Consider the following 24,923-nt stretch of genomic DNA (forward strand, 5'->3'; position numbering starts at 1 on the left):
CGTTCAAGTATCTCACGGGCCGCATCGAGGTAGAAGAAGATATCTTCTTTTTCAGGGGTCCCACGGCAACAAGAGGACACCCGTGGAAAATCAGAGGCGGGAAACTGCACGGTGACACCAGGAAATTCTTTTTCACCGAAAGGGTGGTGGATCGCTGGAATGGTCTTCCACTTCAGGTGATTGAGGCCAACAGCGTGCCTGATTTTAAGACCAAATGGGATCGACACGTGGGTTCTATTCGCAAAGTAAAGGCAGGGGAGGGTCATTAGGGTGGGCAGACTGGATGGGCCTTGGCCCTTATCTGCCGTCGATTTCTATGTTTCTATGTTTCTATGTTTAGTTATGATAGCCTCAAATTGGGCAGAGAGAATGAAATCCTCTGTGTGCATGTCGAGAGGTACTAGGCTGTGAGATATAGAGTCCGTAGAGATCGCTTCTAAGGCCTTTCAAGGTCTGATGACGATGTCTCCCCTGCAGGACCCTCTTAATTTGCAACCCTTCTGGGGGTTCAGAGCCTTTTGACAGAAGAGGTATTTATTGCATGATATGAGGTAGACTGGGATCATTTTTGGGATCATGTGAACAAGCCATCCTTTTCAGTCCCATCTTATGCAAACACTATTTCTCCCTCATTCACAATGCTAGTCTGCTACAATTGCCCAACTGCTGGAGTTGTGAAAGTTATTGAGGGTCCTTAATTCATATACTTTTTGACTACCTATCTGTTTTCCTTTTGGCAGGACATTTGGTCTATAATAGCCAAACTTTTCCCCATGATCCCAACCCCTTGCCAGAAATTCATGTGTAGTTCGGTTTTAAAATGGCTACAACTTCTGCCCTCTCTTCCAGCAAACTGCTAGATAAACTGTTAAATATCTTAATTTCTTTGGCACTCCAACAATTATGGGCAACTAGAAAAACACTGGGTTAAACATCACCTTCAGGTAGAATACTAAGCAAATGTGCATGAAGTATGAGAGATCTGAAGTATATAAACAATCTAATCTAATATTTATCGCACTAATACCATCAAAGCTTTAAGGTGATTTACAACATACAGAGCCCAACACATCAACATGGAGAACTACAATAAGGGCTCCTTTTACGAAGCCGCGTTAGCGACTTCAGTGCGCGCAACTTTTAATCATGCGCTAGCCAAAAAACTACTGCCTGCTCAAGAGGAGGCAGTAGCGGCTAGCGCAGCCAGCGGTTTAGCACGTGCTATTACGCGCGTTATACCGCTAACGCGGCTTCGTAAAAGGAGCCCTAAATTTTAAAAACATAAATCTTATAAATGAAATTTAGCAAATAAAATTTCTTATGAAAACCCAAACATCCAGTTCTGTCCTAAAATTTCTTATGAAAACCCATAACATCCAGTTCTGTCCTAATAGCTGAAGGCAAACTATTCCAAACAGAAGATGCAAAATAAATAAACATGAAATGAAACTAATGTGGCAGAGTGGCTAAAAAGCTTTGCGTGTATTCTAAGCTGGAGGACTGGACATACTGCTTGTCCTCAGAGAAAGGCTTCTACTGGAGATCTGAAGAGGAAGCAGGTTCTGAAGATTGTGCTCATTTCATTTCTTATATGAAAGCTATAGAAAAGAATTACAAAGTACTTACATTATAGGATTCAATAATCAGCTCAATCACATTGCTGGAATTAGCAGACAGTGTTCCTACTGCTGACTTTGGAATCAAATTTTTCAGCTCCTGTAAGTAGCCCCAAATTAGAAGTGGTAAATGTCACTGAAGCCCTAAACAAACTAATTCAAACATCTCATCAACATGTAACAGAAGTATATGGTTTTTAGATACTTTGGTTATGTATGTCTGGAATATTCTCCATGAATATGGCTGTCGCTAGGATTAGTGGCACGGCATTCCCATTCAATCTTTTTCTATTGTAGTTTTTTCTATTGGGTTTTTTTCTTAATAACAATATGTACAATATGACAACAACACCACGCACTTCCAATACATACACTACAATAATAATAATTATTATATACACATTATTACAACTTAATAAGGGCTATGTCTATTATAAAATAACAACCTAAAATAAAACAAAAATTAAACACAGAATAAAATAAAATACTCATAAGCTGCATATATCCAATTCAGATGGGAGGGAGTTAGGGAAGATTCTCCTTCAAATTTTTACAAAAACCATCCAAGGGGCCCATTTCTTAGTAAAATTAGCAATATTATTCTGTTTAATGACTATTATTTCCTCATATTTTCTAATTATACTGAAATGATCCCACCATTCAGGAAAGTTGAGTTTAGAATTATATTTCCAATTGATGGCGATATGGTGGATAGCTAATGCAATCATTGTGTCAAATATTTTGGTATGCATTTGAGTGATCAAGCTATCAGGATTTGAGGAGCGTAGAATGATAGATTTGTAATAGATGGTAGGATTATTTTCTAAATGTGTTATAGAAAGTATTCTGGACCAGATATCTGTCCAGAATACTAGTATCTTGGAACATTCATAAAGGAGGTGTTTAAGAGTACCAGCCTGCGTATGGCAAGACCAACATAGACCTGAAGAAACTGAATGTTTAAATTTAGCGATTTTATTAGGGGGTCCAATAAGCCCTATACAGAATAAAAAAGGTTGATTGACAAATTTAGGCCGACATGGTGGGACGTGCTGATAAAGACCAGAAAGAGTTCCAATTAGTTTCATCTGGAATTAAGTTCAATTCTTCCTCCAAAGTTCATCAAAGGAAATTACCTCTTCCCTACCCAATTCATGCATAGTTTTAGAAGCTCTTTTTCTCTCTATTAAGAGAGACTGTGTGAACTTAAAATTTGGTGAGTTAGGAGAAATATTTCTACACATCAGTCTTAGGGAGATGAAGGATTCTAAAATCAATTGCCAATTTTGTAATTCAAATTCAGGGAGGTCCAGGATACATTTCAGGTTATTTAACGACATAATTTCACCCTGAAAAGTTACTTGAGATAGAGCCCATATATTCTTTGATAGACAGGACTTAATTCCAGAGATAATATGAGATTCAATGGCGCTATTATACCATAAAGGAATGTAGTCCCAATCTATATTGCTGTTTTTCATGGCCTTATAAAATGTAAATATGATTGAAGCTGAAGAATTTAGGATTTTTAAAGAGTTTGAATAAAGATATTTATCCATAAAAGGAAGTAAATGTATAGGCATAGGAGAAATTAATATTTTCTCCAGTACCAATCATCTTTGAGTATTCCAATCATCCAGGTTTTGAAACCAGCACAGACTTTGGGTGAGTCTAAAAGCTAAGTGGTATTTTTTGAAATCTGGTAAGTTTATGCCGCCTCTTACTTTAGACAATTTTCATTTGTACAGCGCTATTCTGTAAGGTTTAGATTTCCATAGAAATTTGTTAATTAGACTGTCCACCTTATATAAAGACTCTGGGAAAGGAATAGTAATCATACTGAAAATGTAATTTAGTTTGGGTGCTAAAACCATATTTTTTTTTTTAATTTTAAATTTTATTGAATTTTTATATTATACAAGTATGCAATCATAACTTGATACAGATCAGAGATGAAGAAATTTAAGATTGACAAAGAACAACAGAATATAAACAAGTAATATTAACTTTTATTTAGCCCACAATATTTATGAGATCAAGAAAGGAAATAAACTTCAAATCAACTATTAAATTATATTAGAGTAACGGCACAAGATATCCTATCCCACAGCCAGATGGAAGGTCAAACCTATTTAGACATGGTTACTAAACCTTCTTTAGAAGCAATAAATTCCAATAACTGTTTGGGCTCAAAAAATAAAAAATTCTTATTTTGAAATAGCATATACCATTTTGAGGTATTACCTATTGAGTAACTAATTATATGTCCTCTTATGGTTGCTTTAAAAGCGTCCCACCAAATATCAAGTTTATAGTCAGCTTCATTAATGGAAAAGTATTCTGAAATTTTTCCCCTAAGAAAAGAGATAAATTCATCATCCTTTAAAAGCAAAGAGTTAAATAATGAAGTAAGGGCAATAGCTTGTCCAAGTGAAGAGAGAAGACTGAATAATCTGATACTGTTCTACAGTGGCTATCAGATTTAGCAATGTATTAAATTAGATGGGAGGAGATTAAAAATAAATCTATACGTGAATAGCTGTTATGTAGGGGAGAAAAGAAAGTAAAGTCTTTGTATTTAGGATATAATAGTCTCCATGGTCAAGTAAGCCAAAAGATTTTTTAATATCAATAATTTTCATCTGAGATTTGTTATATCTGTATGGCTTACTTGATTGTCTATCTAGAATCCCATCTTGCACCAAGTTAAAGTCTCCTCCTATAATGATATGATTTTGTCCAAAATTAGCAATTACAGTAGCCACTTCATCAAAGAAGTCTGGGGAGTCCCTGTTTGAAGATTTACAGTTTCTTTTACAAAGCCGCACTAGCAGCTACCGCACGGCAACAACCCCGAAGCCCTTTAAATTTCTATGGGCTTCGGAGCCGTTAGCGCGGCTTTGTATAAGAGGCATTAGTATGACAAATGTTATTATTAATGGAAATTTCTATAAGAACCCATCTTCCTTGATTATCATTAGATTGCCTAATAATATTAACATGAAAGGAATTTCTTAGAATAGCTATTCCATTCTTCTTTTCTAACATGCTCTGAAAGTTTTACCATAAAGTACAAAATATTCACATTTATAAGCATCAACAGTATATTACACATGACATAACCAAGATTCATATCAGCAGATTACATTATCAATAGCTAGTAAATAAAAACAGTAAAACAATTAAACAGCAATTAAATCATACAATAAAAACAAACCTTATTCTTTTCTATAAAGTTTAAAGAAGACTGAACGTAAGCTGAACTCATATTACCCAGAGAAATTATTTTAAATGATTCAGCTGTTGACATATTTTTGACCAAGTCACAAGGTAAATGGGGCAACTTGCATATAAATAAAGGGGAAAATATAGACAACCCCTTTCAACAACTATAATTAAGTGCTCAAAAATGACGTCAACAGTGGTTATTTTTGTAATTCATTGTGGTGTCATATATGCTCAGAGACCTGGAGACACAGTAAGTGTGTAATCTCACTTAAAGACTCACCGACCAATCATTGCATATGATGTTAAAGCAAGAATTACCATATTTTTTGCTCCATAAGACACACTTTTTTCCACCCCAAAAGTGGGTGGAAATAAGGGTGCATCTTATAGAGCAAAAACAAGTCCCCCCGGTCCCCCCCCCCCCCCCCCCGAGTACCTTTTTTAAATTCCAGTGGTCCAGCACAGTCTCGGCAGGAGCTTTCCGTATTCCTGCCCTTTCCTCACTAGACAGCTGCTTCTCTTTCTGCAGAGTGGTGCATAAAGCAGGAGCACGAGCTTTTCGCACTCGTGCCTGGTCCTGCGCCACTCACTGAATGGCTGCCATCAAATCAACTGACAGCAGCCATTCAGTGAGCAGCGTGGGACCAGGTACGAGTGTGAAAAGCTTGTGCTCCTGCTTTATGCACCGCTCTGCAGAAAGATAAGCAGCAGTCCAAATGAGGGAGGGGCAGGAGCGCGGAAAGCTCCTGCTGAGATCGTGCTGGACCACTGCCACCAGAATTTTTAAAAAGGTAACCAGGGGGAGGGGGGCGGCTGTGGGCTGCCTACCATCAGACCAGTGGCCTGCCTATGTGTGGAGGAGGAAAAGCCAAGAAAAAAAAAAATTCTGAACCAAATTTTTTCTTGATTTTTCCTCCTCTACACATAAGTGCATCTTATAGACCAGTGTTCTTCAACCACCAGTCCATGGACCAGTGCCGGTCCACAGGGCCGGCATGTGCATCAGGCCCAAAACAGTGTTTTTCAACTGCTGGTTTGCGGTGCGATTGATGCGGCGTTATCTTCGGGCTGGCTCCCTCTTCCTCACTGACTCAGTGCACAAAACCACGGGCAGCGGCTCCTACGCACGTCATGCGCCTGAACTGGAAGCCTTCTCTCTGATGTCGCAACATCAGAGGGAAGGCTTCCAGATGGCCCACAATTTAGCTCAGTGTTCTTCAACCGTCGGTCCGCAGACCAATGCCGGTCCACCAAATAATTCTTTTATTTCTGCCGGTCCATAGGTGTAAAAAGGTTGAAGAACACTGTTATAGACCACAAAATATGGTATTCATCCACTTGTGCAATATCAACTTTCAAACTTCAAAAACTTAAGCTTATGTTGTCACTGTATTCTCAACCATGAATCATGTTTCGTTGTCTGCCTCAAGAAATCCGAAAGAAGTTCAAATGCAAAAAAAATCCAAGTCCCTGAATGTTTCAGCCAGTTTAACGTGTCTATACACCATCGTTCGGGCTTCTCTCTTATCAGCTATTCAAAAAAAATGTCGCCGCCTATGACATTCACTGTGTCTCCAGGTCTCAGAACATATATGACACCACAATGAATTACAATTAAAATCGTTGAGGAGCATTTTATTATAGAGGACATCGACATATTTTCAGTGGATATAATTTTAGTTCACCATCTCTACTCCTTTCCCTCCCCTAGCTTTTAGTCCTGAGATTTCTTCATGAGAAAAACAGCATCTCTCCTATATGCTGGTTCTTTCTCCTACAATTGGATCAGACAAGTTCCTTTCTGCTCTAAACGAAGGCATGAAGGACTAATCTGTACAGAATAAAAGCTACAACCATAACCACCTTAGTGAGCAGACTCACTGGATCACTTAAATCTATCAGGCATCAATTACAATGTTTTTTTGTCCTCAAGCTACTTATTTCAGGTCTGGCTATTCAATTTGTTGCCTTTTTATAGTCACACCTGGCTCTGCAACTGCAGGAAACCCCAAGGATGAAAATAGCTAGTCTAACTTCAAAGATTGCAATCCCTTTCAAGTCCACTTTAACAGTCATACTCATTGTATAAAGGAACAGCCTTTTGGACAGGATTCAGCTGCTCTCTAAGAATCATTGACCTGTTGCATACAAAAGTTGGAAACAGATCCTGCTTCTACACTTAAGCAGACTAATGAAAAAAACAATGAAGCACATAAAGGGAATCATGAGAAGTCAGGAAAGCACAGTTACTTACTGTAACAGGTGTTATCCAGGGACAGCAGGCATATATTCTCACATGTGGGTGACGTCATCTATGGAGCCCCGATGCGGACAGCATTTCAAGCAAACTTGATTGAAGATTCAAGTTTGCAGTGCTGCACCACGCATGTGTGCCTCCTGCTCCACTAGAGGGCGCATCCCCTCCTCGTGATCTCCAGTTCACATATCCAGCAAAGTAGCCAACCCCAGGGAGGTGGGCGGGTAGTGAGAATATATGCCTGCTGTCCCTGGATAACACCTGTTACGGTAAGTAACTGTGCTTTATCCCAGGACAAGCAGGCATGATATTCTCACATGTGGGTGACCTCCAAGTTAATAACGAAGGGGTGGAGGGAAGTTGGCAATTTAAGAAAACAGATTAAGTAACACCGATTGGCCGAACTGGCCATCGTTCCTGGACAATGTATCCAGGCAGTAGTGGGAAGTGAAGGTATGAACCGAAGACCATGTGGCAGCCTTGCAGATATCCTCGACAGGCGTAGACCTGAGGAAAGCAACCGAAGCTGCCATTGCTTGGACTTTATGCCCTGTGACTCGACCGTGTAGCGCGAGACCAGCCTGAGCGTAGCAAAAAGAAATACAAGCAGCCAACCAGTTTGACAAAGTGCGCTTGGAAACCGGGAGCCCCAAGCGATTTGGGTCGAACGATAAAAATAACTGTGGAACCTTCCGGTGAGAATGAGTGCGTTGGAGGTAAAAGGCCAGCGCTCTCTTACAGTCAAGGGTGTGAAGCGCCACCTCTCCGGGATGAGAGTGGGGCTTGGGAAAAAATACAGGCAGAACAATGGACTGATTGAGATGAAAATCAGATACTACCTTGGGCAAGAACTTAGGGTGAGTGCGGAGGACTACCTTGTCATGGTGAAAAACCGTGAGGGGCGGATCCGCTACCAAAGCCTGTAGTTCACTAACCCTCCGAGCAGAAGTGAGGGCCAGCAAAAAGATCACTTTCCAAGTGAGAAACTTCAGATGACACTTATCCATAGGCTCAAAGGGGGGTTTCATCAGTTGAGCCAGAACGACGTTTAGGTCCCAAACCACAGAGGGAGGCTTGATGGGAGGGTGAACATTCAAGAGACCTTTCATGAAACGAGAGACCAAGGGATGAAGTGAAAGAGCCCTTCCTTCCAGGGGCTGATGAAAGGCGGCGATCGCACTAAGATGTACGCGAATGGAAGTTGTCTTCAGGCCTGAGTGGGACAATTGAAGTAGATACTCTAGGACTAGCGGCACTGGGACTGTCATTGGGTCCTGGCGGTGGGAGGAGCACCAGGACGAGAATCTAGTCCATTTCTGGGAATAACAGAGTCTTGTCGATAGTTTCCTAGAAGCTTCTAATAACTCCCTGACCGACTGTGATAGCGGGAGAGAGGTCAGGGGGAAAGGAACCAAGCAGTCAGGTGAAGAGACTGAAGATTGGGATGTAACAATGAGCCTCGACTCTGAGATAGCAGAGAGGGGAAACACGGGCAGAAGCAGGGGTTCCCTGACACTGAGTTGAAGCAGTAGGGAAAACCAAGGCTGGTGGGGACACCGAGGAGCGATCAAGATCAGAGTGGCTCTCACCGATTTCAGATGAACCAGTGTCCTCAGGATCAGAGGGAAGGGTGGAAACGCGTAGAGGAATCTTCCCTCCCAATCGAGGAGGAAGGCATCGGCCTCGAGACGTTCTGGGGAGTAAATCCTCGAACAGAAGAGAGGCAGTTTTTGGTTGTCGGGGGAGGCGAACAGATCTATCTGGGGGGTCCCCCACCTGTCGAATATCTGGCGAAGGACCTGAGCATGCAGGGACCACTCGTGCGGCTGGAGGAGGCGGCTGAGCCGGTCCACCAGACAGTTTTGTTCTCCTTGTATGTAAACCGCTCGGAGGATGTTTTGGGAGATTGCCCACTTCCAAAGGCGCAGAGCTTCCTGACAGAGGGACCAGGACCCCGTCCCTCCTTGCTTGTTTACGTAGTACATCGCCACTTGGTTGTCCGTGCGGACGAGAACCACCCGGTCGTGAAGCAGGTGTTGAAAAGCCACCGCGGCGAGGTAAATGGCCCGAAGTTCCAGCACGTTGATGTGGCAGCGACGATCCTCTGCTGACCACAGACCTTGCGTTCGTAAACCATCTAGATGAGCCCCCCAAGCGTACTCCGACGAGTCCGTGGTTAGGACCTTGTGATGCGCGGGGGCGAGAAATAGTAAACCTCTGGAAAGATTTGAAGAGTCGGTCCACCAATGGAGCGATCTTCGCAAGGAAGGAGTCACTGTCACAGGGTGGTTGATCGGGTCCCGATCTTGACGCCATTGTGAGGCCAACGTCCACTGTGGTAATCGCAAATGAAGACGTGCGAACGGAGTGACATGGACGGTAGAGGCCATATGGCCCAGGAGCGTCATCATTTGTCGCACCGAGACGGAGGTCAGGCTCAAGGTCCGGCGGCTCAGATTTACCAGCATCTCCCGACGTTGAGGGGGGAGAAAGGCACGAAGACGGACCGTGTCCAGCACGGCCCCAATGAATGGTAAGGACTGAGAGGGGCGCAGTTGGGATTTTGGAAAATTTATCTCGAACCCCAGACTCTGAAGGAAAATAATAGTCTGTCGGGTCGCTGAGATAACCCCCTCCTTGGTCGGGGCTTTGATCAGCCAGTCGTCCAGGTACGGGAATACTTGCAGACCCTGGGAGCGTATGGTGGCCGTCACCACTACGAGGCACTTCGTGAAGACCCAGGGGGACGAGGACAGGCCGAAGGGGAGGACCTGATATTGTAGATGGAGGTCCCCGACTTGGAACCGCAGGTATCTGCGACAAGCGGGATGCACCGGAACATGGGTGTAGGCCTCCTTCATATCGAGGGAGCAGAGCCAATCGCCCTCGTCGATTAGGGAGTAGAGAGTCGGAAGGGAAAGCATTCGAAACTTTTCCCGCACCAAAAATTTGTTCAGGCGTCTTAAGTCCAGGATCGGGCGCAGGTCTCCCGTCTTTTTTGGTACCAGGAAGTAACGGGAGTAAAACCATTGGCCCATCTGTTCCTGAGGAACCAGTTCCACCGCCCGCAGTCGAAGGAGATCTCGGGCCTCGGATAGAAGGAGGGACAACTGCGCTCGGTTGGGGGGACACGCGCTCGGAGGGCTCTCGGGAGGGGCCTCTCGAAAGCTGAGTGAGTATCCTGATGAGATCACGCCAAGGACTCATGAGTCCGACGTTATGGCTTCCCAGTGAGGGTAATAGGCTTGTAGGCGTCCCCCGATGGGAAGGAGGCCTGGCTTTGGCGCGGAAGGGGCCAGCCCCAGTCCGCGCATCCTGTCAAAAGGACGGAGACGGTTTTGCAGGCGCGGACGGCTGTGATTTTGGCAGTGCCCTAGAGTGAGCCTGGGGGCGCCGAGGTGGTGGTCTTGAAAAGGCCGGTGGACTTTTGGGGGTAGCGCCGGGGCAATCCCCTGAAAGGCCTGGAGGTCGGTGGTTTTGGCTTCGGGCGGACGAGCGAGGCAAAGGAACATTCGTGTTCTGAGAGCTTCTTCGTGGCTGCCTCGATGGTGTCGTCAAACAGTTCCTTGCCAACGCAAGGAAGGTTGGCTAAGCGGTCCTGGAGGTTAGGATCCATGTCGACCAACCGCAACCACGTCAGTCTGCGCATGGCCACAGCGAAGGCAGCTACCCGGGATGAAAGATCAAAGCCGTCGTAAGCGGCGTGGAATAAATGTAATCGGAGGTTTGAGAAATCCTCGAGGAGGAGTCCAAACGCTGCCTGGCGAGAGGTCGGCAGGTCTACTGAGAAGGCGCCCAGGAGCCCAATGAGGTGCTTCAGATATGAAGAAAAAGTAAATGTGTAGTTTAGAACTCGAGAGGCCATCATTGAGTTCTGATATAAGCGACGGCCAAATTTATCTAAGGTCCTGCCTTCGCGTCCCGGAGGTACGGCCGCGGATACCCTAGAGGGGTGAGCCTTTTTTAAGGAAGACTCCACCAATAGGGATTGGTGGGACAACTGTGGTTGCTCGAACCCCGGGCAGGGCACCGTACGGTATTTAGACTCCATCTTAGATGGGACGGCCGTCACCATGTAAGGAGTCTCGAGGTTCCTGATGAGGGTCTGCCGGAGCACCGGGTTCAGCGGCAGCCTGAGAGATTCTCGGGGTGGCGAAGGCATATCCAACTCCGCCAGATATTCTTTGGAGTATCTCGAATCAGACTGTAAGTCCAGGTCAAGGGCTCTTCCCATGTCCTGGATGAACCTCGTGAAGGAGGGCCGATGCGAGCCCGTGGCCCCATGCGGGGACGGTGAAAGTGACCTCCGTTTCGCTGAAAATGACGGGGAAGCCTCCCTTGAATAGCGAGGTTCGCGTTCAGAGCCTCGATCCGATGCCGGGGACGCGCTATGGAAGCGTTCCGGGGTCGAGGACATGCGTCGTCTCAAGGAGCCCATCGGGGGACGACGTCGGGGTAAGGGGTACTGACCGATGTCGAGTCGGAGACCTCTCCCCGGACTCCCTCGGCGAAAGCCTGGAGCCTCGGGCCGGAGCCCCGGACCAAGGGGGAGTCAGAATCAGCTTGGGGTTAGTGAGCGATAGCTCGGTCACCCGTAGCGATTCCCCCGATCGTGTCGAGGGTGAGCGGCCTCGGTTCGGAGGTGAACTCCTCGCCTTCTTTGAGAGTCAGTGTCCCGAGGAGTCTCGGGCTTTCGGTTTGCGTTTTGCCCCGCTGGTCTCCGCCGGGGTGGAACGCCTCGAGTGCCTCGGGGAAGAATCTGAGGATGAAGAGAGGCGGCGAAAACGGCGCATCTTGCCCCGAGGGGCTTCGACGCGAGGCTCAGTATGGTCCGGCGCACGCGAGGTCGAAGTCGGGGCCGGGTGGAGGTGAGCCAAGGCAGCCGATAGCTCCGTCGAGATCATTGCCCGAAGCAGATCTTGGAATACCGGCACAGACAGCATCGATGGCATGTCTGAGGCCATGGTGCCCTCCACCGAGGACGATCTCGATTTAGAGCATTCCCGAGTGGTGGAGGCACGTCCAGAGGTCTTCGGGGGCTTTGTCGGGGCCATGGGAAGGGCACTTGTGAGGAGTGTGTGGCGCGGTGGTTGAAGCTACAGCCTCAGCACCCTGGGGTTGTGGGTTCAAACCCCGCGCTGCTCCTTGTGATCCTGGGCAAGTCACTTAATCCTCCATAGCCCCAGGTACGTTAGATAGATTGTGAGCCCACCAGGACAGATAGGGAAAATGCTTGAGTATCTGATTGTAAAACTGCTTAGATAACCTTGATAGGCGGTATATAAAATCCTAATAAAACTTAAACTTAAAAAACTTAAAAACTTAAACTTAAAAAAAAACACTTCCCCCTTGTCCGGCCATCGTCCCCGAGGTTGGCTTCTTTGAGGATATGGAACCTGTCGAGGAAAGAGGGGACTTACCCGGAGCCGGAGACTTCTGGGAACTCTGGGTCTTCGAGCTCGAGTCCCGAGGCGGGGCTGAGGTACCCGAGGCCGAGGTCAAGGCCGGGGCCGAAGTCGAGGGTTGGTCGGCGGCAAACAGGTCCACCATGCGGGCTCATCGTCGACGGAGTGCCCGGTGTTGAAAGGTTGCACACCGGGGGCAAGTTTCGGTGGGGTGGTCAACACCCAGGCAAAGGATGCACCAACGATGCGGGTCTGTAATGGATAATAGACGCTCGCACCGGGTGCACTTTTTAAAGCCGCTAATCGGCCGTGACATAGATCATTTAGCCGCGGCCTACCCGGCCACGTGGCTACGACGACCCGGGAGCCCCCGGGCCGCAACGAAAGCGCGTTGAGCGCGAGGAGCAGGAATCAAGTTAGAATTAAGAAATTTTGCACAGCGACTTTGTTAAACTATGAAAAAAAAAAAAAAAAATCGCGGTGCAGGGAGCACTTTGGGGCAGAGCTAGGAAAAAAACGGTCTTCTTAGCTCGGCGGAAAAAATTGAACTGCAGACCACGAGGAGGGGATGAGCCCTCTAGTGGAGCAGGAGGCACACATGCGTGGTGCAGCACTGCAAACTTGAATCTTCAATCAAGTTTGCTTGAAATGCTGTCCGCATCGGGGCTCCGTAGATGACGTCACCCACATGTGAGAATATCATGCCTGCTTGTCCTGGGATAATCACAGGCATGCAAACTAAGGTGACAGACCAATTATAATCAAGCCTGCATGGTACAGACCAGCAGAATCGCAACAGAAAGATATTTTGGAGGTAGCAAGTGGGCTTTATTTTAAATTCACAATCTGATTTTCAGGGGGAGTAAAAAAAAGCTCTTGGAGTGGAGGATTACTAAACTAAACCTTAAGCTTATAGACCGCATCTTCTCTATAAAAATAGAGCTCGACACAGTTTACAAAAATTAAAAAAGAAAATATACAATAAAATTTAAAATAATATAGAAAGAGACAAAAATTAGTTTTGAAAATAGCCAATATTTGGAAAGAACCCAGATCATCAAGGTAAGAACCAGGGTTCAAATGCCATTATTTCTGCTTGTGATCTTAGATAATCACTTCATTGTCTTGGGTTCAAACACTCTATGGGAATAGAGACATGCCTACTGTACTGGAATGTTTAACTCAGCTACTATTGAAAAATGTGTGAACTCAGTCCAACAGTTTTACACAGTTATTGTTATTTTACCTTATAAACAGGTTGAAATTCCTCAGTGACAGCAAAAATGGTTTGAATATTATTCTCGCTAAGCTTCTGTACAAGGTGTGCAATAGAAGGATAATCCTGTAAATGGAAAATGAATTGTAAAATGATCCAAAAAGGTTTTGTCAGCTCTAGGGCTGCACATTTAACATGTTAAAATTTGAACTTAAGTTAATAATTTTAATGTATTAATTGCATCAAGCTCCCTACCTGAACCTCTCTCTCTCTGTTTCACCATTTCCTCCTTCCGGTATCTTTCTCCTTTCTCTGCCCTCCCTGTGCATGTGCACACTCTCAACCTCCCCTTGCGCCCCCCTCCCCCAGCTTGCTTTTACAGTTTGCAGCACCAAATACACATTGCAAGCTCTCCCTCTGTAGTGTCCTATCTGTAGGAAACAGGAAGTTCTGTTCAGAGGGGGCGGGATCTACAGAGGGAGAGTTTGCAGCTATAAAGAAGCAATATGTATTTAGTGCTGCAGACTGTAAAAGCAAGCTGGGGGCTAGCAAGGGGAAGGAGAGGGAAATGGAGATAACGTGTGTCTATGTATGCACAGGAGGATCGGGGTGGCGGTGGCAGCAGCAGCAGCAGGAGACTACAGTGACATGCAGGGAAAGATGGGGTGAGTCAGATGCTTGAGTATAGGGGGAAAGGAGAGGCAGACAAAAACCTGGGACCCACGGGAGAGGTCCAGGCTGTGGGGGTGGGGTATAGAATGAGAAATGCCAGAGTGAAGACAAAGGGAAGGAAGGAGATGGTGCCCTTGCAGGGGAAGGAATGTCTACAGGGGGAAAAGGAGATTTGTCCATGGAGGGGAAGAAAGAAGAGACTAAATGGTGCCCATGGAGGGGAAAGAAGAAAAGAAATGGTGCCCATAGAGTAAAGAGGAGATGAGATGGTGTGCTTGGAGAGGAAGGGAAGAGATGAGATGGAAAGGATGAAGGAAGAAGAGGAGATGAAGGGTGCCCATGGAGGAGAAAAGAAGAAAGGAGATGTGTTCATGGAGAGGAAGAGAAGAGTTGAGATGGAAACTAGAAAGATTTCAGGAGGAAGAAAAATGGAAGAAAGCTGAAACTGAAAGATGGATATAGGGCAGAAAATGGAGAGAAAAGAAATAATGAATGGACAGAAAGAAGAACCAGAACAATGAAATCACCCAGAAAAAAAAGTAAGAAAATTTGATTTTATTTTCAGTTTAGTAATTGAAGTATGTCAGTTTTTAGAATTTAGAACTTTACAGGAAGAAATATGAGGGGATACTTTATGCGACTAATAGTGTGAATAAAATTTTTAATCGTTGTATAGCCCTAGCTAATACTGCTTTCAGGGATTGTGGAAAATTTTACTGCTTCAACTGTTTATCTTGAGCAGTCTCCCCAAAATATATCAGAAGCTCTTTTACTAAAGCTTAGCATGCACTAAATGCTGCCCAATTTCTGATTCAAATCACCGATTCATTTCGGGTAAACCAATTCGAATCGATTTGTTTTTTTTAAAAATCGGCCTGGCCGATTCGGTGACTGACCCTCCCCCTTCACCCCCTAAAGAAGGAGCGGCAGCGCTGCCTCTTGTTGGACGGCTGCTGCAGCTCCTGCTTAAGGGGGGGTGAGGGGAGAGAGTCAGTCGGGAAGTGCTGAATCAGCGTCCTACGACTTCCCCCCTGGCCTCCCTTTAGTTAATTACAGAACCAAGTGAGCACGAACGCTTAAGAGTTCCAGAAAAGCAATGTTACTTACCGTAACAGTTGTTATCCAGGGACAGCAGGCAGCTATTCTCACTAGTGGGTGATGTCATCAGACAGAGCCCCGGTACGGACGTCTCACAAGCACGTGTTGCTTGTAGAAACTTAAAGTTTCTAGATGCCCGCACCGCGCATGCGCCGGTGCCTTCCTACCCGGAGATCCGGGCGTGTCTCCTCAGTTCAGGTAGCTAGCCTGAGAAGCCAACCCAGGGGAGGTGGGTGGGACGTGAGAATAGCTGCCTGCTGTCCCTGGATAACAACTGTTACGGTAAGTAACATTGCTTTATCCCAGGACAAGCAGGCAGGTATTCTCACTAGTGGGTGACCTCCAAGCTAACCTCAGTGGGATGGAGGGGGAGTTGGCGACTTAAGAGAATAAATTTTTCAATACTGTTTGGCCAAACTGTCCATCCCGTCTGGAGAGGGTATCCAGACAATAATGTGAGGTGAATGTGTGAACCGAGGACCAGGTGGCAGCCTTGCAAATTTCCTCGATTGGTGTTGATCTGAGGAATGCTACTGAGGCTGCCATTGCTCTGACCTTATGGGCTGTGACCTTACAAGGAAGTGATAATCCAGCCTGGGCATAGCAGAAAGAGATACAAGCCGCCATCCAATTAGAGATGGTGCGCTTTGATACGGGTCTTCCCAACTTGTTAGGATCGAAGGAGACAAAAAGTTGAGGAGTGGTTCTGTGTGGCTTGGTGCGATCCAGGTAGAAAGCCAAGGCACGTTTGCAGTCTAGAGTGTGAAGGGCCGATTCTCCGTGGTGAGAATGAGGCTTAGGGAAGAATACTGGAAGTACAATGGATTGGTTGAGATGAAATTCGGAGACCACCTTAGGCAGGAATTTCGGGTGAGTGCGGAGGACCACCTTGTCATGGTGGAATACTGTGAATGGTGGGTCCGCCATCAATGCCTGGAGTTCGCTGACTCTGCGAGCGGACGTAAGGGCTACAAGGAAAAGCACTTTCCAGGTGAGATACTTCAGAGGGGCCCTGTTGAGTGGTTCAAACGGGGGCTTCATGAGGTGGGAAAGGACTACATTGAGGTCCCAAACTACTGGGGGTGGTTTGAGAGGAGGGTTAACATGGAAGAGTCCTTTCATAAATCTGGCGACCACCGGATGGGCCGAGAGGGGTTTCCCTTGTAGAGGCTGGTGGAACGCCGCAATAGCGCTCAGGTGGACTCGTATGGATGTGGACTTGAGCCCAGATTGAGATAGGTGTAGGAGATAGTCCAGCACGGAGGATAAGGAAGCTCGCTGAGGTTCCTTTGACTTAGAAACGCACCATGAGGAGAATCTGGTCCATTTCTGGGAGTAGCATTGTCGAGTGGCGGGCTTCCTGGAAGCTTCCAAGACCTCCCTCACTTCTTGTGAGAATTGGTGAGGGGTTACGTTGAGAGGAACCAAGCTGTCAGGTGGAGAGACTGCAGGTTGGGATGAAGTAGTGATCCTTGATGTTGAGTAAGTAGTGAAGGAAACACTGGAAGTGGTACTGGTTCCCTGCTGCTGAGTTGAAGTAGGAGGGAGAACCAAGGTTGTCTGGGCCACCGAGGAGCTATTAGAATCATGGTGGCCCGTTCGAGTTTCAGCTTGACCAGAGTCTTCTGGATCAGCGGGAATGGTGGGAACGCATATAGAAATCGTTTCCCCCAGTTCAGTAGAAAAGCATCTGCCTCGAGGCGATGAGGAGTGTAGATCCTGGAGCAAAACTGAGGCAGTTTGGCGTTGTGGGGAGCCGCAAAGAGGTCTATCTGAGGCGTCCCCCATTGCGTGAAGATTTGGTGAAGGGGGTTGGAATGGAGAGTCCATTCGTGCGGTTGTAGCAGACGGCTTAGTTTGTCTGCTAAGACGTTGTTCTCCCCCTGGATGTATACTGCTCTGAGTAGGGCGTTGTGGCGCACCGCCCAGTCCCAGACTCGTAGAGCTTCCTGGCAAAGGAGGGCCGAGCCCGTGCCTCCTTGCTTGTTGATATAATACATGGCGGCCTGATTGTCTGTGCGAATGAGGATTACCATGTCGTGGAGTCGGTGTTGGAAAGCTTGGAGCGCATTGAAGATGGCTCTGAGTTCCAATAGATTGATTTGGTGTAGTCTTTCCGCACTGGTCCAGAATCCTTGGGTGCGGAGACCCTCCAGGTGGGCCCCCCATGCGTAATTCGACGAATCGGTTGTGAGAACTTTCTGATGGGGGGGAGAGTGCATCAGCAAACCTCTGGATAGATTCGAAGAGGTCATCCACCAAAGTAGAGACTGCCGAAGAGCAGGTGTGACTACGATGCGTTTGGACAGTGGATCGGATGTCTGATTCCACTGTGATGCCAGGGTCCACTGGGGGATCCTGAGGTGGAGTCTGGCAAAGGGTGTCATGTGTACTGTGGAGGCCATATGGCCCAGGAGCACCATCAGTTGTCTCGCCGGTAGGGTTTGGCGAGTAGCCACCGACTGGCAGAGATGAAGAAGAGACTCCATGCGTTGCCGGGGCAGGAATGCTCGGAGTCGGGTGGTGTCCAGGACCGCTCCGATGAAGGGGAGGGACTGGGTGGGTTGTAGATGAGACTTGGAGAAGTTGATCTCGAAGCCCAAATTCTGGAGGAAGTAGGTTGTAGCCAAGGCCGCCGAAGTGACCTCTGGGGCTGACGGGGCCTTGATGAGCCAGTCGTCGAGGTATGGAAACACCTGTAGACCCCTGTCCCGGAGTGCTGCGGCCACTACCACCAGGCACTTTGTGAAGACTCTGGGGGACGAAGATAGGCCGAATGGTAGCACTCGATACTGTAGGTGCAGATTTCCCACCCGAAATCTGAGGAACTTTCGGGAGGCCGGGTGAATGGGGATGTGAGTGTAGGCCTCCTTGAGATCCAGGGAGCATAACCAGTCGTTCTGCTCGAGGAGGGGGTATAGAGAAGCCAAAGTCAACATGCGGAACTTCTCTTTGACCAGGAACTTGTTGAGGGCCCGAAGGTCTAAAATGGGTCGCAGGTCGCCCGTTTTCTTCGGGACGAGGAAGTACCGGGAGTAAAACCCTCGGTTCAATTGGTCTGACGGGACCGGCTCGACAGCCCGAAGCTGAAGTAAGGTTTGGACTTCCTGAAGAAGAAGGGCGGTCTGCGTCGAGCTTGAAGGATACTCTCTTGGAGGATGGTCCGGGGGGACCCGGTGGAATTGAAGAGAGTATCCTTCTCTTATGATGGAGAGGACCCATAGGTCCGTGGTTATGGCCTCCCATTGGTGGTAAAAAAGATGGAGGCGGCCCCCTATGGGAGAGGCCGAGGTTATGCTCCCGGGAGGGGCGTCAAAAGGGCTGGGGAGCCTTAGGTACAGCCGGTGGCTGAAGTTTTTGCTGAGACTTCTGGGGAGGTTGTCTCTTCGCAGGCTGTCTCGCAGCAGGCGTTTGTCTGGGCATGTAACGCCGCTGGTAAATCAGGGGTGGCCTGGAAGGTCGAGACTGTTGAGGTTTGGGTTTGGGCCGTAGGATGGATTGAAAGGATTTTTCATGATCCGACAGCTTCTTGGTAACAGTTTCGATAGACTCATCGAACAGGTCAGCTCCAGCGCATGGTACGTTGGCGAGTCTGTCCTGTAGGTTGGGATCCATATCGATAGTATGGAGCCATGCCAGGCGACGCATGGCTACCGCGCTTGCGGCGGCGCGTGCCGAGAGTTCGAATGCATCGAAGGAGGATTGCATCAGCTGGAGGCGTAATTGGGAGAGGGAGGCTACCACTTCCTCGAACTCGAATCGAGCTTGGTTGTCTATGAACGGAGTGAACTTGCGGAGCACCGGCAAGAAGAACTCCAGATAGGAAGAGAAAAAGAAGTTGTAGTTTAGCACCCGTGACGCCATCATGGAGTTTTGGTAGAATTTTCTACCAAATTTGTCCATCGTTCTCCCCTCTCGGCCCGGCGGTACAGAGGCGTAGACCTGGGAGGGATGAGAGCATTTAAGGGAGGACTCGACCAGTAGGGATTGGTGGGAGAGTTGAGGGCCCTCGAACCCTTTATGGTGCACGATGCGGTATCGAGCATCGAGTTTGCTGGGGATCGCCGGTATGGAATACGGCGTTTCGAAGCACTGCATGAAGGTCTGGTCCAGTAATTTATGCAAGGGGAGCCGAAGCGACTCCGTTGGAGGGTTAGGTAAATGCATGGTGTCCAGATACTCTTTAGAGTATCTGGAGCCCGTGTCAAGGGTCACATCCAGATCATCCGCCATTTGTCGGAGGAATGATGAGAAGGACAATTGTTCCGCCAGCGTCGGTCTGTGGGACGGGCTGGAGGAGGATGAGGCCTCCAGGTCCGTGGACATCGGGGAGTGACAAGGAGAATCGGGCACCGGTGTCTCCTCGTACTCCGGGCCCCTCGGAGGGGACACCTCTGATGAGGAGTATCCCCTACGTTGCAGTTTTTTCTGCGGTGACACCTCCGAATGGCGTGAGGAGTGCCAGGATGAGTGTCTCGATCGGTGCCCGTCTCGGTGGCGGGACGGGGATCGGGATCGTCTGTGCATCGCATGGTCTCCCGAGGCCCCCAAGTGGATAGGGCTGGAAGCGGTGGATCGTAACTGGGTTTGCGATGCGGGTTCTTGCGATGCTACCCAAGTCTGGTAAGGAGTACGGAAGAACTCTTCCTGACTATGCCCAGGGCTTCGAGTATCGATCGGAGGTCTGGTCCCATGTTGGCGCGGAGGCGTAATGGGTTCTAATGGCGGCATATCGGTAAGCGAGGCTTGCCGCGTGGGCATCGCCGCCCTCCCCCGTTCGTCCTCGTCGGTTGTCGAGGTCGAACGGTGTGGGGGAGGGGGAGGGGGCGGACCGCCCCTTTGGATCGGTACCGGGAGGTCACCCTGTATGGCAGCGATGAGCCCGGGTCCGATGGTCTGCATGAGCTCAACGAATTGAGCTTCCAGCACGGACCGTAGCGAAGCCGATAAGGAGGGATCCGCACCGAAAGGGGGTCCTCCTGCACGGACATCGCGCTCCTTCGAGGCCGAGTGCTTCTGCTTAGTAGCTTTCGGCACTTTGATGACCATTGGTGGCACTGTGGAAGGAAGAGGTACCTGAACCGAGGAGACCGGGGCAGGCACCGACGTCGAGCTCGTGGATGGTGTCGGGGCGAGCGATGCCGGTTTCACCACGCTCGATGCAGGAGGGGTCGATGCCGGTTTTGCCCGAACCGGGGAGGTATCGGATGAAGTGGAGGCTGAGGGATCCTTAGCTGCGTCCATCTTGAACATCGATTCCCACAATAGGCAACGCCGCTTGAATGAGCGTGCCGTAAGGGTAGAGCAAGGCCTGCACGATTTCGGAATGTGGTCAGGGCCCAAACACTGCAAACAGCGCCAGTGAGGGTCCGTGAGTGAAATCGCGCGTTGGCACTTGCTGCACTTTTTAAACCCGGTGATTGGCCGGGACATAGGCCGGAAAATCTCCGCCGCGAGGTCGAAGCCAGTGGGCCTGAGCCACGTGGCCGGCCCGTTCGACCCGCCGGAGGAAATAATCTTCTTTTTTTTTTTTTTACCGAAAAGAAAAGAACTGTTAACTGTAATTAAAAGAAAGCGAAAACGCGGACAAGGAAGGCAAATTTAACTGAATTCAGCTAGCGCATGATGAAGTTGAACTTCTCAGCTCCGCGGAAAAGAAAGAACTGAGGAGACACGCCCGGATCTCCGGGTAGGAAGGCACCGGCGCATGCGCGGTGCGGGCATCTAGAAACTTTAAGTTTCTACAAGCAACACGTGCTTGTGAGACGTCCATACCGGGGCTCTGTCTGATGACATCACCCACTAGTGAGAATACCTGCCTGCTTGTCCTGGGATAAGAATTGTTCCCCGGCCACAAGCCTCCCCTTCCTATGTGCGCTAGTGACAGCAGACCTGGCTTCTTCCTACTTCCACCCTCCCCGCAACGAGCCTTAGCCTGTACCCGTCAGAGGCGCTAGCATTTTTCAGCTAAGGGAGGGGGGTTAGAGAAGGAGTTAAAGAGGGGGTTGTGGGAAGAGAGCGCAGCCCCGACCAGCTACTGGCGTGTGTATAAAGTACTGTATATTATTTGCTGCCTTCTTCCCTACTCTATCTTCAGCTCCACGGATATCTTTGACTTTTACGAGCCCCTGTAATGAAGATAAGGAGCTTGCTAGCCCTACCTCCCTTCAACCATTGGCTGCACTGCTAGTTTGCCCCAATTAGCGTTGAGAAGGAAGTCCGGGCATAAACACACGAACATGCTCCATTTTTGTTCCATACTTAAATCATAATCAGAGCCTGTGGTATAGTGAGATATTCCTGTATATGGGCGATCAATCTTGGTGAGTCTTCAGATCTGGAGGAATATACTTGTCTGGTCTCCTTTTACGTCTTGGTACAAGCAGTGGTATATCTAGGGTATGTGACAACTAGGGCGATCAATTTTTAACAACAACCCCCTCATATGTAATTAAGTAAAGGTAAGACCGGGAGGCCAGGGGGGAACATGCAGTCCTTCGGGGGGAGGGGGGACAGGCCATGGTTGGGGGGGGGCACTGGTGTAGAAGTACAAGGAGGGAGGGAAGGGGAGTTCAAAGAGATATGCATATGCTGGAATGGGGGGAAAAGAAACAATGGATCTAAAAATAGAAGAGAGGAAGAGAGATGGTGGACAATGGGATTTAGGGAGGGAAAGAACAGAAAGGGAGAGAAGTTGGACACAAGGGATGGTGTACAGGGGGAGGATAGAGATACTGGATAGGAGGGTAGTTGGGAAGAGAATGGGAAATGTGGTGAACCCTGGGATGGTGGGGAAGGAGGGAGAGATGCTGGGTGAAAGGGTGGTTAAGAAAAGGAGAGATGGTGGTTCTGGGGATGGTGGGATCCATCACTGCAGCTGTGGGGATGGAGACAAAAAAAAAAAGGAAAGATGCCAGACCTCCAGGGGAGGGAAGGGAAACGGAAGGGGAGGACAAAGATGGTTGGTTATCACGGAGAAAGAAGAAAATGACAAATGGCAGGAGACCCTGGCAAGCGAGTTATCAGAAGATAACCACAGCCTGGGACTAACATGATTTGAATAATGACCACTAAACTAAACTTTAAGTTTGTATACCGCATCTTCTCCACAGAAGTGGAGCTCGACACAGTTTACAGGAATTAATATAGAAAGGAACTCCAATGGAAAGAAGAAGGGCTTAGTAAAAAAGAAAGAAAGAGAGGGCTTAGTATAATGAAGAGGGAGGGAGTAGTTACATTTTAGAGAAAAGCCAAGTTTTCAAATGTTTTCGGAAGCGTTGGAGGGAGGTCGAACTCCGAAGAGGGGCAGTAAAGCTGTTCCACAGCTCGGTGATCCTGAAGAGGAGGGATGTCCCAAGTTTTCCTGTATGGGATATGCCTTTCAAAGAGGGGAAGGATAGTTTGAATTTTTGAGTGGATCTGGTGGAGTTAGGATTCGGGGAAAGCCAAGATAGTGGAAAAAGGGGAGGAAGGATGCCGTGTAGAGATTTGAAGGCTAGACAGGCGCATTTGTAGTGAACCCTGAGGATAACTGGGAGCCAGTGAAGCTTAGACAGAAGCGGGGAGACGTGGTCAAATTTGCTTTTTGCGAAGATTAGTTTAGCCGCGGTGTTCTTGATCCGCTGAAGTCTGAGAAGACTTTTCTTTGTTAGGCTTAAGTAGATGGAGTTGCAGTAATCCAGTCTGGATAGAATAATGGATTGAACGAGGACAGCGAAGTGTTGTTGGTGGAAGCAGGATCTTACTTTCCTTAACATGTGAAGATTGAAAAAGCATTTTTTTACCAAGGAGTTGAGGTGATCGTTGAAGGACAGTGTAGAGTCAATGATGATTCCCAGAACTTTGCTTGAGTGCTCAAGCTGCAGTTTGGTGCCAGAGAATATTGGGATGAGGGTGGGTAGCTGATCTAATTTTGGGCCGAGCCAAAGTAGTTTTGTTTTGGTCTCGTTTAGTTTCATTTGAACGGTGAGAGCCCAGGATTGGAGATTCGTTATACAAGAACAGATGTTATCAGAGAGGTTGGTGAGGTTAGAATCGGTCTCGAGGAGGACAAGGATGTCGTCGGCGTAGGTGTAAAGTGTCTCCAAGGGGGATAGTTGGAGGAGTTTCAGGGAGTTCATATAAACATTGAAAAGAATGGGGGATAGAGGTGAACCCTGAGGAACTCCACAAATCGGTTTCCAAGGGGAGGATGAGGTGCCATTCATGTTAACGAAGTAGGAGCGGGAATGTAAGAATTTTGAGAACCAATCTAAGACTGTGGAGTTTATGCCAATTTCAGAAAATTGGAGGATTAGTATGTCATGATGGATAATGTCGAAAGCTGCAGAAAGGCCGAATTGAAGAAGGACAGCGAACTTGTTGCAAGAGTGAAGTTGTTGGACCTTTGAAATTAATGAGGCCAAAAGGGATTCGGTGCTGAAGTTGGATCTGAAGCCATGTTGGTAGGGTAGGAGAATGGAGAATCTCTCGAGATAGGATGAGAGTTGGGTGGCTATGATGGACTCCAGCATCTTGGTCAGGAGAGGAATATTAGCTATTGGGCGATAGCTGGATGGTGTGGAGGGGTTTAGATCAGCTTTTTTCAATAGAGGAGATAAGGCAAAGTGTCCCATTTCTGCAGAAAATAGGCCTGAAAGTAGGATGGAATTTATAAGTTTGGTGAGAGATGAGATGGCTTGTGCGGGAATATTCTCATATAAGTAGGAGGGGAAAGGATCCAAGGTACAGTTGCAGGATTTTAACTTGACCCACCACAACACACTCCTGATTTGCCAAACAATCCTAAACTAGAAAAAACAAAGAAGGCAACCAAGTCACATCAAGGTCTGTGAGGGGGAAGCTCAAAGTGTCTAACTTGGCTCACAACTTACAAACCAAATAGCACAGTTACTTACCGTAACAGGTGTTATCCAGGGACAGCAGGCAGATATTCTTTACGCATGGGTGACGTCACCGACGGAGCCCACGGTACGGACCTTTTTACTAGAAAGTTCTAGTTGGCCGCACCGCGCGTGCGCGAGTGCCTTCCCGCCCGACGGAGGAGAGCGTGGTCCCCAGTTAGTATAAGCCAGCTAAGAAGCCAACCCGGGGAGGAGGGTGGGACGTAAGAATATCTGCCTGCTGTCCCTGGATAACACCTGTTACGGTAAGTAACTGTGCTTTATCCCAGGACAAGCAGGCAGCATATTCTTTACGCATGGGTGACCTCCAAGCTAACAAAGAGGGAGGAGGGATGGTTGGCCATTAGGAAAATAAATTCTGAAGTACAGACTGGCCGAAGTGCCCATCCCGTCTGGAGAAAGCATCCAGACAGTAGTGAGTAGTGAATGTGTGAACTGAGGACCAGGTGGCCGCCTTGCAGATTTCCTCAATGGGTGTGGAACGGAGGAAAGCAACAGAAGCGGCCATAGCTCTTACCCTGTGGGCCG

The 24,923-nt window shown here is 47.9% G+C and overlaps 1 protein-coding gene across 3 annotated transcripts in view; it reads right to left on the minus strand.

The window, feature by feature from the left end:
* ITGB1 (integrin subunit beta 1) overlaps positions 1-24,923 on the minus strand; it is a 234,339-nt gene that overhangs the window by 97,047 nt on the left and 112,369 nt on the right. For all 3 annotated transcript variants that reach the window (XM_033931504.1, XM_033931506.1, XM_033931505.1), the window contains 2 exons: positions 13,753-13,848; positions 1,627-1,716 (listed from right to left, as the gene is read on the minus strand). In XM_033931504.1, the coding sequence (XP_033787395.1) occupies positions 1,627-1,716; positions 13,753-13,848 (186 nt within the window). The remainder of the gene's footprint in view (positions 1-1,626; positions 1,717-13,752; positions 13,849-24,923) is intronic.

Source organism: Geotrypetes seraphini, chromosome 2 (genome assembly GCF_902459505.1).
Source record: "Geotrypetes seraphini chromosome 2, aGeoSer1.1, whole genome shotgun sequence".
NCBI classification, from domain to species: Eukaryota; Metazoa; Chordata; class Amphibia; order Gymnophiona; family Dermophiidae; genus Geotrypetes; species Geotrypetes seraphini.